The following is a 13618-nucleotide window of genomic DNA, read 5'->3' as shown; positions in this document are numbered from 1 at the left end:
TAGCCTCGCTCATTTTGTGTTTGCACGAGTGGCTCATGTCGTCACTTTCTTTCGTCCTGACTCTACATATGCATGACTTCCCACGAAATTATCAACCTGATATGTCTTCCCCCCCCCCAGTTTATCCGTTTGCTTGGACTTGTTTCCATGCATTACCGTCCCTTTTCACCTTCTTTCTCTTCTTTCTTCTTTCTATTTTTAAAAAAAAATAAATATATAAATAAACATAAACTCCTTTAACTTTACACGCCACTGACAGCCAGCTGGTTAGGGAGGGTAGAGTTGAACCAACATCATGGCGAAGTCCACCCGCTCAAAGTGGAAGAAGGCGCACCGCCGTCAGCGTGCGCAGTTGGAAGCGGCAACAGTCTCAAAACGCATTGGCCGCCTTAATGGGAAATTGAAACTCGCGGCGGAGGGCGGTTTGAGTGAGGTTCCGCTGCAGGATCCCGAGACACGTTTTCATTTTGTGAACCCCCAAATGGACCATAACGTCCCGCACACATGCAAGGGCCTCAATAATAACTACGAGCAACTTATACGGGAGTCGCCTGATTTCAACAAGCCACTGAAACTTAAACCGCCAACCACTAATTACTACGGTAAGAGCAACCCGGACGCTCCACATCCCGTGACGTGCCAATACGAAGTTATCAGCGCCACAACTCCCGTAGCGGGTCACGCCCTCTCCGTTGAGGATGTTGCGCGTATGACCAAAGAGCAAGTGGAACATAACCAATCGAAACCTGAAGAGGCCCGCAATGATAAAGGGATGAGGACTGAGGAAAATGAAGAAAATGATATGGAAGAGTTTGTGTTGGGGTGTAATGACGCAGCGAAAGAAACGACAGTTAAGACGAAGGCTTTGTTAGCGGGTAAAACGACAATCAGTCCGTTACCGAAGAAAAGCAGGAAAGCCCCAGTAAAGTCCGTAACAACTGCCTTGAAGCGGAATGGACAGTTGAGGAGCTCCAAAGAAAAGAAGAAGGTGCAGTGGAGGTAAGTTGGGAGTATCTCGTGCTCTTTATTGTTGGTTTCTTAGCATGCGGTGTTGAGGTCCCTTCCGCTATTGGTGAATGGCGACATAAGGAGTACCCCCCCAAAAAAAATAAAAATAAAAAAAATAAAAAAAGAAATGCATACCCTTCTAAGTGAAAATTTGAGTGGCATCAGTAGCGCGGGGCACACCATATGCGGGTGTTTGTGCACGTGCTTTTGCCGTTTCGTCATACCAACTGAAACGTTTAACTCGCCTTAAAGGGAGAATGGAGGTGTCAGTGACCCGGTGGAAAAGGTGACTCACCGCAGGAGAATCTCTTTTTTTAGTCATATAAGCAACTGAAAGCCAAGACAATATTTGTTAACTGCGTCGCATTCCTTTTATTCTTATTTATTTTGGGTTAACAGAATACTGTCTAACTTATCCTTTATAGTAAAGGATTGAATGCGGTTGTGTTTGCACACTCTCTTTATTATACTGTCCATTTCCCACCCTAATGTGCGAGCATTTGCAATTTAACGCGGTGTGTCTGACCTCAAATCTGTGCGCTCTTTAATTACCGCTATCGCCATCGTAGCTGTGGCACACTTCTCTCAATTAATTTCTTTCTTTTTTTTTTAAAATCACTTCTTCCTTTGTATGCGTATGTGTTTGTGTGGGGATGAACATTCACCCCTATCGATGTCATTTCTCGTGGGTTCGCCGAAAGGAAAGTGGAAAAGGACAGGGCCAAAAGGGGTTTGTCTGACGGCAGAAGGGAGGAAACTGTAATTGCCGCAGTACGAACACCATAGGCGTGTAGTCAAACCGAAGAAGAAAAGGAAGAGAAAGGGAAGGAGATAAACACAAATAAAGTGTTAAGAGAGGAGACCAAAAGTGGTACGCGGAGTGGAAAATAGTCCGTTTTATTATTATTATTATCATTATTATTTTTTGTTTTTGTTTTGGACGGGAGGAACCCCGGGCTGAGGAAAGGAGAGATTGGTGACGACTTATCTGTCCGGTTTGCAGCTGCTGCTGTTGCGTCGTCAATTCTTGAAAACAACCACAGCAACATCCATAAAAGCATAGGTACGTGTTTGTTCTAGCCAGGCATCACGTGGAACGAAAACAATTAAAAAAAAAAGACAAAAACATAATATCGCCGAAGGTGTCAAAAAAAAAAAACAACAAAAAACACCGAAGTGTCAGAGATTACTCAAGATTTGTGACGGAAAGGGCCAATTTCCCGAGCAGTGATGGGTAACGTGCTGAGTTGGTTCGAAGGGCTCTTCTCCAAGAAGGATGCAACTATCCTCATGGTGGGTCTTGATGCGGCTGGAAAAACAACAATTTTATGGAAGTTAAAGTTGAACGAAGTCCAGCAGACAGTGCCTACGCTTGGATTCAACGTGCAGACAGTGGAATATAGAAACGTGAAGTTTCATCTTTGGGATGTTGGTGGGCAGAAGCTTCTTCGCTCCCTCTGGAAGCATTACTATGAAGGTGCCAATGCCATTATTTTTGTCGTCGACAGTAATGACCGGGATAGGGTGATGGAAGTGCGGAGTGAGTTGACTAAGTTGCTTGGAGAACCTTTGTTGTCTTCGGCCACTCTCCTAGTATTTTGCAACAAACAGGATCTTCCCAATAGGTTAACACCCGGAGAGCTTGTTGATAAATTGGGCTTCCGCGAGCAGGGTGCAGCGGGACTCGGGCCATTGCTGCGCGAGCGCCAATGGTATGTTCAGGGATGTTGTGCTCAAACTGGAGAAGGATTATTTGAGGGCTTAGACTGGTTGTGCAGTCACTTACCCGATACGCATTGAACTGCTTGGCGACGTTAAAGACGTTATCGGGGACTCTTCCGTGCACGAAGGTAGAGGACATATTTGTATTTTTTCCCCCACTTTCCCTTCATCAGGCGGTTGCGTGCTGCTTCTCATCTTGACGAGACACTGAAGAAGGGAGATTCCAACCTGACAGTTTCAGTCACCGCATGCTTTTGCCGAAAGATACAAGGTTGTGGATGTGTTATTCCGTGATTGCTGTCGGAAGACCCTTCTGCTTTATAGTTGAATTGGTTGTTTCTTTCCTCCCTCCTCCCCTCCCCCCCATACACATACAACCGCACCCTTATTTATTTATTGGTTTGAACTTTACCGTAATGCACTCCCTCCACTGTCCTGCGCATGTAGTGGCTGTAGAAAGGGATAGCCTCCGTTCTTGACAATGGCTGAGGCAAAGGTGAGCGCTGAGAAGAAGGCGGCAAACCCGATGCGGGAGATTGTCGTAAAGAAGCTCTGCATTAACATTTGCGTGGGTGAATCTGGTGATCGTCTCACCCGTGCATCGAAGGTGCTCGAGCAACTCTGCGAACAGACTCCCGTTCTGTCCCGCGCGCGATTAACGGTCCGTACATTTGGTATCCGGCGTAACGAAAAGATTGCCGTGCACTGCACTGTGCGTGGCAAGAAGGCTGAGGAACTACTGGAAAAGGGTCTGAAGGTTAAGGAATTTGAGCTAAAGAGCTACAACTTCTCTGACACAGGTTCCTTTGGCTTCGGTATCTCAGAGCATATTGATCTTGGTATCAAATATGATCCGTCTACCGGTATCTATGGTATGGACTTCTACGTCGTTCTCGGCCGCCGCGGTGAGCGCGTGGCGCACCGGAAGCGCAGGGTTAGCCGTGTGGGCTTCAACCACCGTGTCCGTAAGGAGGAGGCCATGAAGTGGTTCGAGAAGGTACATGACGGTATTATCTTCCAAGCCAAGAAAAAGAAGAAGTCGATGGTTCGCCGTCGCCGCCGTTAAGACCTTTAAGGGCTGCCTCCACCTATTGGAGGGGCCTTTTCCCTGAGTCATACTGTGCCCTTTATCATTTCTATTTTCTTTTGTAACATTTTTTTTTCAGTTGCACGCCCCCCTTGACAGCTTCTCCGTTGGCTGTTGGTTACGGCCCTGTGCCTTTGTTTTTATTCCCCTTTACATCCCCAAATACCACCTTTTCAGTTACTTTCACCTCCTTTCCGTTCTTTTGCTTGTTATCTTTTATTTTATTTTTTGGTTGATGAAGTAGCGTGTATGTACTACGTAGCGGATCATTAGCATCCGTGCAATAGGAGGTGAAAGGAATATTGGAAAAAGGTATGCCCTTTGATAATGTGACTGCTTCGGAAGTTCAGCGGATGCGTGAGGGGCTCGGTGACGCGAATGTGAATGAGACCAGGGTCATCAACTATGCGATTGCAATATCGGCGAGTGCCATGCAACGTTATGTGAGAAAGCGGTGCGATGTTGTGGATACTACGTTTTGTCAAATTTCTAATAATCGCAACGTTTTGGCATGTATCCACAGGATATAGTTGTGGATACATGTGTTATTTTCTATTGTTGCTCTTAATTGGTATGTTTCACGTGATTGCTGTCGGAAGACCCTTCTGCTTTATAGTTGAATTGGTTGTTTCTTTCCTCCCTCCTCCCCTCCCCCCCATACACATACAACCGCACCCTTATTTATTTATTGGTTTGAACTTTACCGTAATGCACTCCCTCCACTGTCCTGCGCATGTAGTGGCTGTAGAAAGGGATAGCCTCCGTTCTTGACAATGGCTGAGGCAAAGGTGAGCGCTGAGAAGAAGGCGGCAAACCCGATGCGGGAGATTGTCGTAAAAAAGCTCTGCATTAACATTTGCGTGGGTGAATCTGGTGATCGTCTCACCCGTGCATCGAAGGTGCTCGAGCAACTCTGCGAACAGACTCCCGTTCTGTCCCGCGCGCGATTAACGGTCCGTACATTTGGTATCCGGCGTAACGAAAAGATTGCCGTGCACTGCACTGTGCGTGGCAAGAAGGCTGAGGAACTACTGGAAAAGGGTCTGAAGGTTAAGGAATTTGAGCTAAAGAGCTACAACTTCTCTGACACAGGTTCCTTTGGCTTCGGTATCTCAGAGCATATTGATCTTGGTATCAAATATGATCCGTCTACCGGTATCTATGGTATGGACTTCTACGTCGTTCTCGGCCGCCGCGGTGAGCGCGTGGCGCACCGGAAGCGCAGGGTTAGCCGTGTGGGCTTCAACCACCGTGTCCGTAAGGAGGAGGCCATGAAGTGGTTCGAGAAGGTACATGACGGTATTATCTTCCAAGCCAAGAAAAAGAAGAAGTCGATGGTTCGCCGTCGCCGCCGTTAAGACCTTTAAGGGCTGCCTCCACCTATTGGAGGGGCCTTTTCCCTGAGTCATACTGTGCCCTTTATCATTTCTATTTTCTTTTGTAACATTTTTTTTTCAGTTGCACGCCCCCCTTGACAGCTTCTCCGTTGGCTGTTGGTTACGGCCCTGTGCCTTTGTTTTTATTCCCCTTTACATCCCCAAATACCACCTTTTCAGTTACTTTCACCTCCTTTCCGTTCTTTTGCTTGTTATCTTTTATTTTATTTTTTGGTTGATGAAGTAGCGTGTATGTACTACGTAGCGGATCATTAGCATCCGTGCAATAGGAGGTGAAAGGAATATTGGAAAAAGGTATGCCCTTTGATAATGTGACTGCTTCGGAAGTTCAGCGGATGCGTGAGGGGCTCGGTGACGCGAATGTGAATGAGACCAGGGTCATCAACTATGCGATTGCAATATCGGCGAGTGCCATGCAACGTTATGTGAGAAAGCGGTGCGAAGTAGTTGGTTTTTCATCTGCAGAAGGTGCCGCTTCCATGTACGGCGCAACAACTCATGATGGGGATGCAATAAATATTAACACAGAAGAGATCTTCCCGAGACCCTCACTGTTCCTTCACCCACTTCCGGATAAATTATCTGAATACCCTACTGAACCTCCGCAATTTCTTCTTGATTCGGAACCGCTTGGGCAGGCACAGTTGAGGAAAGTGAAGGAAACCCCCGGTCCATCTGGTTGCACGGAGCAGCCACAACCGCAATGTTTCCAGAATACGTTTTTGATCAACGGTGGAGCACCGGATGTCATGACTGTATTGCAGTCCGAGTGCGGTTTATCGATATTCTCTCCGAACCCGAAAGTAAGGAACCACCGCCGTTCGTATATTATGAGCCCGGATGCCACTTCGTGTGTTATTGTGGCGTGCCGAGTTGGGCTCAACCCCGCATTTAGGTGCAAGGTAATGTCAGCCATGCAACATACTGCACCAGATGAGGTAGGGAGTATCACACGATGTTTCGAAACTTTTACTGCGGCAATGTGCCACTTTGATAAAAGCAGAGGAATGGAGGTTCAACTTTATAACGCACTCTGGGAGGTGGCACTACCCGCATGGTTTTACGCCGCCGCGAGTGATGAGAGTGATGAAGTGTTGGACGCAGCAGAGCGGACCATTTCGTCATTGTATCGTTTTGGTGGTTTACAAAACGTGGATTCAGACGAAAATGCGGTTCCTCCATTGTTTCTGGTTGAGTGGTTTGTAGTCGGTGGTCTCTACGGGTCAGACGATTCGACATCTATCCTCTACACACTCTTCAGCGCGTTTTTTGGCTCAGAGGAGGCGGGGAATTGTTTCTTAATGCCGTCATTCTGTTTGTGGGATGTACTGGCTAATTCCTCCCACAGCACCGGAAGGAAACTGATGACAAAACCGATACAAGTAGCGCATCGACTTCGTGAGGATGGTTTATGTTTCTGGAGTTTCAACACAGTACCGCGTCCCTGGCATTTGGGAAAAGAGGGCGTGTTATATTTCTGTACAATCAGCTGGGGGCTGTTAATAGATGTGGGTGGAGGCGGTTGTTGGCCTGTCGCGGTAAAGCCACAAACACGCGACTATCCTCTGGCCGCACTCCGCCACAGTTTGATTTCAGCTTCATATCGTTGGACATGTCCACTACGAAGCGAAGGTTTACTGACGGTGTCCAGCGGCCCACTCACGGATCGAGTTGCGGCATACCTCTCTGTGAAGGCTGCAACTGACGAGGGTTGTTGTAAAGCCATTTCGCTTTTGGAATATGTTGCCTTATTTATGCGGCGCAGGTTTGAGGATGGCAGCGATGGTGGTGTTGTACAGGGGCGGTGCCACTGCCCAATATTGGTACGGCGCTGCAGGTGGGAAAAACTAAATCCAAGTGTTACTATCCGGTTACTTTCTGATGACAACCTGCTCCAGTTTTCCACAACGCCACACTGCGAACCCCCCGACTTCTCCGCTATCATGCGAGTTTCTTTCGATTTCAGAGCCAAGTTCGGGCCGGAGGACGTATTTTCCAGCGATGTATCTGGAATACTTATGTAATTGACTCCACGATGTAGTGGAGGGGGGGGAAGAAGTGAGATTGAATACAAAAAAAAGCCAGTTGCATTAGCGTAGCTGTTGCTTCACTGTATTCAGTGAATCACTTCTTTTTTTTTCTCTTTTGCCCAGCTTGTGGTTTTGTGGCACAAGTGCAGCGGCCGCAACACATGACTAACGCGACCATCCTCGACTGCTCACATACATTTTCTATGACCCTCTCTCTCTCTCTCTTTCATCTTTTCTTTTTCACTTTCACTGATAACCTTTCGTGCTTCGTTTGGGCCACGATAGTAACAAACGTGTAAAGGAACTTTTAGTTAGGGTACAACTCCTTTTACTTTATATATTCTTACTGTGGTTAAGGGTAACACAAAAAACAAAAAGAAAGGATGGAGAAGGGTTCACCATCCGACTTAAACGGTGTGGATTATTCTGTGGATAATCCCCTCTTCGCTCTCTCGCCACTGGACGGTAGATACAAACGTCAAACGAAGGCGCTACGGGCCTTCTTTTCTGAGTATGGGTTCTTTAGATACCGGGTGTTGGTGGAAGTTGAATACTTCACGGCGCTCTGTAAGGATGTGCCCACCATTGTTCCATTACGAAGTGTGACTGATGAGCAGCTGCAGAAGCTGCGCAAAATCACACTGGATTGCTTTTCTGTTAGTAGTGCAGAGGAAATCAAGAGGTTGGAGCGCGTAACCAACCATGATATCAAAGCCGTGGAGTACTTTATCAAGGAACGTATGGATACTTGTGGACTTAGTCACGTCACTGAGTTTGTGCACTTCGGTTTGACATCACAGGACATAAACAATACGGCGATTCCAATGATGATTCGTGATGCTATTGTAACCTTGTACCTCCCTGCACTCGATGGGATCATTGGCTCACTTACCTCAAAGCTTGTTGATTGGGATGTACCGATGCTCGCTCGGACGCATGGTCAACCCGCTTCGCCAACAAACCTCGCGAAGGAGTTTGTGGTTTGGATAGAGCGGCTACGCGAGCAACGGCGACAACTGTGTGAAGTACCCACGACTGGAAAATTTGGAGGTGCCACCGGAAACTTCAACGCTCACCTAGTGGCATATCCATCAGTGAACTGGCGCGCCTTTGCTGATATGTTTCTGGCCAAATATCTCGGACTGAAACGACAGCAAGCCACCACGCAAATTGAGAATTATGACCATTTGGCCGCGCTGTGCGATGCATGCGCCCGTTTGCACGTTATTCTCATTGATATGTGCCGTGATGTATGGCAGTACATCTCTATGGGATTCTTCAAGCAGAAGGTGAAGGAAGGAGAAGTGGGGAGCAGCACGATGCCCCATAAAGTGAATCCCATCGACTTTGAAAATGCTGAAGGAAACCTCGCGTTGAGCAACGCTCTGCTGAACTTCTTTGCATCAAAGCTTCCCATTTCGCGTCTGCAGCGTGATCTTACGGACAGCACAGTTTTACGGAACCTCGGTGTTCCTATTGGTCATGCATGTGTTGCGTTTGCTTCAATTTCTCAAGGACTGGAGAAGTTAATGATTTCACGGGAGACTATCAGTAGAGAGTTGTCATCCAACTGGGCAGTTGTAGCCGAGGGCATTCAAACAGTTCTGCGTCGGGAGTGTTACCCAAAGCCGTACGAAACCCTTAAAAAGTTGACGCAAGGCAACACTGACGTAACAGAGGAACAGGTACGCAATTTCATCAATGGCCTCACCGATATATCAGACGATGTACGGGCCGAATTGCTCGCAATAACTCCCTTCACCTACGTAGGGTACGTTCCTCGCTTCAGTGCTAAATAAAGTTCCTTGTAGTCCTTGTTGAAGTTATTTTTGTGGATGTGACGCGAGGGGCATGTCGGTGAAAATTTCAGTGAGTCAGTGAGCAGGTGTTAGGGAAGAAATGGGAGAGGTGGAGAGTTTTTGTTTAGATGTGTATAAAATGAAGAAGTTTTGATGTAGGAAAATGTGAGCAAAGCTTCTTGTGTTGTCGTTTTTTTTCGTTATCGTTGTTCCACCGTTATTATTATTATTATTACTACCACTATTTTCACCGGTGCATCCACCGCTACAATGCCATTTTTGTTGGTTTTTTTTTATTTTGGTTGAAGTCACGATTGTGAGCAACCCAATATAACTCCTTCACTTTACTTCACTTCTCTTGTATTTATTTGTATTTTTCTTTTATGATGTCCCTTCCCTCCTGCCTTCCCCCCTATTTGTATCCACCGATTCTTTTGAGCCCTCCCTTTTTTTTTTTTCGGCTTCACTCTTCGATGGATACGTTTTTTTTTACTTTTTTTTTTGTTTACACAGGAGGTGGAGACTCTCGTGGTTGCGTTGTGTTGGCGTGCCTCAGCTCAAGCAATCCGCCAGTTAAAGCAGCGGGTAAAACAGAGGACCTCCGCAAACCTCCTTTCACCACTTTCCACCACACCCCTCAAAAAATATAAAAAAAACAAAAACAAAAACAAAAACAAAACAAAAAAAGGTTGTGAAAAACCGCCATTCCCCCCCCCCCCCTCGAGCGTCACATCACAAATGAAGGGGAAAAATTAAATGGGTCTCCATGTAATTGAGAGTGAGATGAGAAAATAAGGCAGTAGACATTTTGTTTGTTTGTTAGTTTTTTCCGTTTTTTTTTATTAAAAAAAACAATAAATATTCAAACCTTTTTCACCAAATGTATTTAAGATCACACAGACGTTCTCTCGATTATATGAGAGGAGTGTTATTGTATCCAATGGCTGTTAAGCTAATCTTTTAGAATTTTTGCATCCCCTCCAAAAAAAAATAATAATAATAATCCACTGAGAAAGGATTGGAGGGGAATGTGAGAGAAAAACCGTGAGTGTGTGTGAGAGGATGGAACACTTCTTTTCGCAATTATTTTTTTCATTTTTATGTACTTTGCTTTACTCTTGTGTGTTTTTTTTTCTTTTCCTTCACTGATATTCTTTCTTTCCCTTCCCGCAAAGGTCCCACTCTTTTGAGTGTTTGAAAGGTAGGACAAGAGGTAAAACAATACCAGAAGATAACAAAAAGACCCATAGAGGAAGTGAAGGAGAGGGTTTCTGTTTGCGAAGTAAAGTTAAATTGAAATCAAAGCAAAGCAAAGGAAAGGAAAAGAAAAAAAAGAATGATGCAGGCATCAGCAGATGGAGAAGATATAAGCCCTGAAAATGGCCGTTGCAGTGCAGCTGATATTTCCGACCCGCCCACAGAACTGTTGAGCGCAGCCAAAGAAAGCGCCTTCTCTGATTCTTCAGATGCCGATTCAACAATGGAAAAAAAACCTACAGATGACACTTCCCATAATGATGGATGTGCTAATGGAGTTGAACAGGACTTACTCCATCAATCATTAGGCACTGGGGCTGGCGCGCAGACATCGATGTCATATCGCGATTACGTTGTGAAGCGTAAAAAAATTCCACAACAGCAACCAGTGGGGTGGGAGCCATTTGCTCTTCCACCGCTTTACGGTGACGAAGAGGATGAATTTGATGTTGCAACGTTGCGGGATCCGGTTTTCAGTAGCGTGGCGGAGGAATCGCCTGAAGTCGAATTTGTGAATGGTACGCCAACCCTAAAGGGCGAAATCATATCGTGTTTTCAGGAACCCGGGATTCTCTACCGCATAGTTGATCGGCAGGAGAAGATTTGGGCATTTTATAATGACACACTCGACTTTGAAGTGCTTGTTTCGTGTTCGTTCAGCAAGTACTCAAATATGGAGGCATTGGGGAAAACTAAATTAAGGACCGATGAGGATGGCGTTACAGTAGCGGAGGTCGTCGTTTATCCCACAGAGACGGAGTTATTTGTTAAGGGTCTTATAAATGGTTTCAATAGCAAGTTCAGTGCCATACCTCTTTCTGATACATATTTATGCGAGCGGCGTGATACTAACTACCGAAACGTAATCGAGGTGGAGCTAATGGGAGTGAAGGAGCATGTTGGAAACCAATGTGATGCGGCGAAGGTTTTGGCAACATGCGTGAAGTATAACACACCATTTGTTGATTTAGAATTTTTGCCACAGCAGTCATCCATCTCCAACAATAACCACAAGGATTTACGTCCCCTTCCCTGGTCACGCCCGCGCATGTACGTCAACCCATGGATGGTGGATCAGATTCGACTGTTTCGCAACCCCATTATTCCAGGTGATGTGCGGCATGGTGAACTTGGTGACTGTTGGCTCATGTGTGCCATAGCGACAATGGCTGAGATGCCTGAAGAACTCGTGCGCATGTTTCGGCACCCTTTCAGTGCGGCGAGGGCGAGAGATGAGCGTGCGGTTGGGGGATACCGTCTGACGGTTAATAAAAATGGTTTGTGGAACAGCGTTATTGTGGACGATTACCTCCCGTCTGTTGCAGGGGTGCCAAGGTTCGGTAGAAGCACTGACCCCTGTGAGTTGTGGCCTGCCATCCTTGAGAAGGCATATGCAAAGTTACACGGCTGCTATGCTAAGATACGCTCTGGGGATCCTGTTCATGCACTCACAGACATGAGCGGATGCCCCACCATGCGGCTCGATGAGGAGTTTGCCACTACATTCCGCGATGGTGGGAAGAAACTGTTCGAGCTACTGCAACGCTGCCACAAAAGTGGATACCAGATTATACTAACCACAGCCGGAGGTTCCCGCGCCGTTGTAACGGATAAAAATGAAGCTACAACCCCCCAAAGCAACCGCACTGATGCAAAAAGTTTAATGGATGAAACGGGCCTCGTCCCTGGTTATGCCTACACGGTCAGAGCAGTGCATGGATTTACCCAAGCTCTCGATTTACAACTTGTGAGGGTTCGAAACGTGTGGGGAAAATGTGCAAATTGGAAAGGTCCGTGGTCTGTGGGAAGCAGTGAGTGGAGCAAATATCCGGATATCGCTGAGGCATGTAACTATCAGCAGCACGAAGAAACTGACGTGTGGATGGACTGGCGGACTGCACTCAAATATTTCAACGGTGGTGGTGTTCATTTCTACGAGGCCGGTTATGATTATCGGGTGCCACTCGTGTTCAACGACTGCAGACCTTCTCTTGCTCTAGAAGTGAGTGTGGTTAAACCCATGCGAGTTTGTTTTATTCTCTCTACTGTTGACTATCGAGTTTTATCAGATGATGCCAACACCGGTGCCGATCAGTATAATTATCCACCAATGATGATTTCTTTATCCTCTGCAGCTGGGCAAGAAGATGGAAGGCATCGAGTAATTCTAAACACCACCATGAACGCTGCAGAGCCATCAGCAGAAGAGTGGACCTTTGTGAGGGCACGGGAGATTGGAATGTTTTGTCATTTGACACCAGAACAATCACCTTACCTCGTCATTCCCCGTATGGCGGAGTTGGAGGACACCATGAGCGGCAGCAAAGCGTGGTTTACGCATCTAAGGGATAAAGTTAACCCCTCACATTTCGCCAATGTTGTGAAGAAAAAAAAGGCTAATAAAACGGGTGGTGAAGGAGGCGTAGCAGAGATTCCGGTGGTTCTCGGTGTTCGTTGCTCGGAACCTCTCGCTTACGAGGATGGGTGTGGTGCTGGTGTCGACTTCAAATATATTAGTGGTGACAATGTGGTTTTTGAGAACTTCCCTCGATTTCCCAACAACTCCATTCCAGTGGAGGAGGTACTTCACCAGAAATGGGTCCCCGTTCAAGGACTAGTGGAAGAGTTAGTTGGTTCCTCTTTTTCCTAAATGGTTTATGAAGGTTAATATGATGAACGAATGAGCCTCACGCAGCACACGCGACTGCGCTGGTGGCTGCTCCAAAATGCTAAAGGTGCTTCATGTCAATAAAATGATTAGGAAAAGAATTTTAAAGCACGACAAGGGAATGGAAGGGGTTATTTCCTCAGCCATAGCGACAAATTGAAGGAAAGGAAGGGGAAGTTGCATACGTTCAAAGTTAGGAGTTTGTTATGCCTGAGACGCACAGATATGACAGTGTGTGTGAGTGTGAGTGTGTGTGTGTGGAGTAGGTAAGCGAATCAAAGAAAATATCTCTGTTTATACGCGTAAGGAATCATCCCATTGGTAGTGTAAATATTGTTGATACAATCATTTTCTTTTTTTTGGGGGGGGGCGGGTCGTTGTTATCATTTTTTTCTTTTTTTTTCCTTTTTACGAGTTTGAGGAGGATGACAATAGGAAGAGTGTAGTCCCTGAGAGGAGGAGGAACTGTCATGACAAATGAGAAGGAATTAGTTTTCATTAACTCTCAGTACCGGAACTCCACCTCTTCAGTTACGCATATTTATGTGCATATGAAGGGGAGAGAAAAGGAAAACGTGTATTTTGGTCATGATGACGTCATTATTTATACTGATTTATTAGTTTTTTTTAAAAAAAAGACAATATATATA

At 46.1% G+C, this 13618-nt stretch overlaps 8 protein-coding genes across 8 annotated transcripts, besides 9 other annotated features; 7 read left to right on the top strand and 1 right to left on the bottom strand.

The window, feature by feature from the left end:
- Positions 1-193: 193 nt before the first annotated feature.
- Positions 194-225: a sequence feature (AT_rich).
- A 70-nt stretch (positions 226-295) lies between these two features.
- Tb09.160.5620 (hypothetical protein, conserved) lies at positions 296-1003 on the top strand (the record flags this gene model as incomplete). Its single annotated transcript, XM_822021.1, has 1 exon — positions 296-1003. The coding sequence occupies one exon, from the start codon at positions 296-298 to the stop codon at positions 1001-1003; it is 708 nt and encodes a 235-aa protein (XP_827114.1).
- A 98-nt stretch (positions 1004-1101) lies between these two features.
- Positions 1102-1136: a microsatellite.
- A 548-nt stretch (positions 1137-1684) lies between these two features.
- On the bottom strand, positions 1685-1924 carry Tb09.160.5610 (hypothetical protein, unlikely; the record flags this gene model as incomplete). The annotated part of the gene is made up of 1 exon (XM_822020.1): positions 1685-1924. One exon carries the CDS (start codon positions 1922-1924, stop codon positions 1685-1687), a length of 240 nt encoding a protein of 79 aa, XP_827113.1.
- Positions 1906-1931: a microsatellite.
- A 307-nt stretch (positions 1932-2238) lies between these two features.
- Positions 2239-2808, top strand: Tb09.160.5600 (ADP-ribosylation factor, putative; the record flags this gene model as incomplete). Its single annotated transcript, XM_822019.1, has 1 exon — positions 2239-2808. The coding sequence occupies one exon, from the start codon at positions 2239-2241 to the stop codon at positions 2806-2808; it is 570 nt and encodes a 189-aa protein (XP_827112.1).
- A 403-nt stretch (positions 2809-3211) lies between these two features.
- Tb09.160.5590 (60S ribosomal protein L11, putative) lies at positions 3212-3796 on the top strand (the record flags this gene model as incomplete). Its single annotated transcript, XM_822018.1, has 1 exon — positions 3212-3796. The coding sequence occupies one exon, from the start codon at positions 3212-3214 to the stop codon at positions 3794-3796; it is 585 nt and encodes a 194-aa protein (XP_827111.1).
- A 794-nt stretch (positions 3797-4590) lies between these two features.
- Tb09.160.5580 (60S ribosomal protein L11, putative) lies at positions 4591-5175 on the top strand (the record flags this gene model as incomplete). The annotated part of the gene is made up of 1 exon (XM_822017.1): positions 4591-5175. One exon carries the CDS (start codon positions 4591-4593, stop codon positions 5173-5175), a length of 585 nt encoding a protein of 194 aa, XP_827110.1.
- A 335-nt stretch (positions 5176-5510) lies between these two features.
- Positions 5511-7238, top strand: Tb09.160.5570 (hypothetical protein, conserved; the record flags this gene model as incomplete). Its single annotated transcript, XM_822016.1, has 1 exon — positions 5511-7238. The coding sequence occupies one exon, from the start codon at positions 5511-5513 to the stop codon at positions 7236-7238; it is 1728 nt and encodes a 575-aa protein (XP_827109.1).
- A 389-nt stretch (positions 7239-7627) lies between these two features.
- Tb09.160.5560 (adenylosuccinate lyase, putative) lies at positions 7628-9043 on the top strand (the record flags this gene model as incomplete). The annotated part of the gene is made up of 1 exon (XM_822015.1): positions 7628-9043. The coding sequence occupies one exon, from the start codon at positions 7628-7630 to the stop codon at positions 9041-9043; it is 1416 nt and encodes a 471-aa protein (XP_827108.1).
- A 640-nt stretch (positions 9044-9683) lies between these two features.
- Positions 9684-9728: a microsatellite.
- Positions 9729-9875: 147 nt separating this feature from the next.
- Positions 9876-9906: a sequence feature (AT_rich).
- A 119-nt stretch (positions 9907-10025) lies between these two features.
- Positions 10026-10047: a sequence feature (AT_rich).
- A 273-nt stretch (positions 10048-10320) lies between these two features.
- Positions 10321-10380: a sequence feature (CT-rich).
- On the top strand, positions 10380-12950 carry Tb09.160.5550 (calpain-like cysteine peptidase, putative; the record flags this gene model as incomplete). Its single annotated transcript, XM_822014.1, has 1 exon — positions 10380-12950. One exon carries the CDS (start codon positions 10380-10382, stop codon positions 12948-12950), a length of 2571 nt encoding a protein of 856 aa, XP_827107.1.
- A 249-nt stretch (positions 12951-13199) lies between these two features.
- Positions 13200-13228: a microsatellite.
- Positions 13229-13609: 381 nt separating this feature from the next.
- Positions 13610-13618: part of a microsatellite that runs on past the window's edge.

Source organism: Trypanosoma brucei, chromosome 9 (assembly GCF_000002445.2).
Source record: "Trypanosoma brucei brucei TREU927 chromosome 9, whole genome shotgun sequence".
Classification (NCBI taxonomy): Eukaryota; Euglenozoa; class Kinetoplastea; order Trypanosomatida; family Trypanosomatidae; genus Trypanosoma; species Trypanosoma brucei.
Note: the sequence above shows the minus strand (reverse complement) of the source record. Positions and strands in the feature narration are given on the sequence as shown.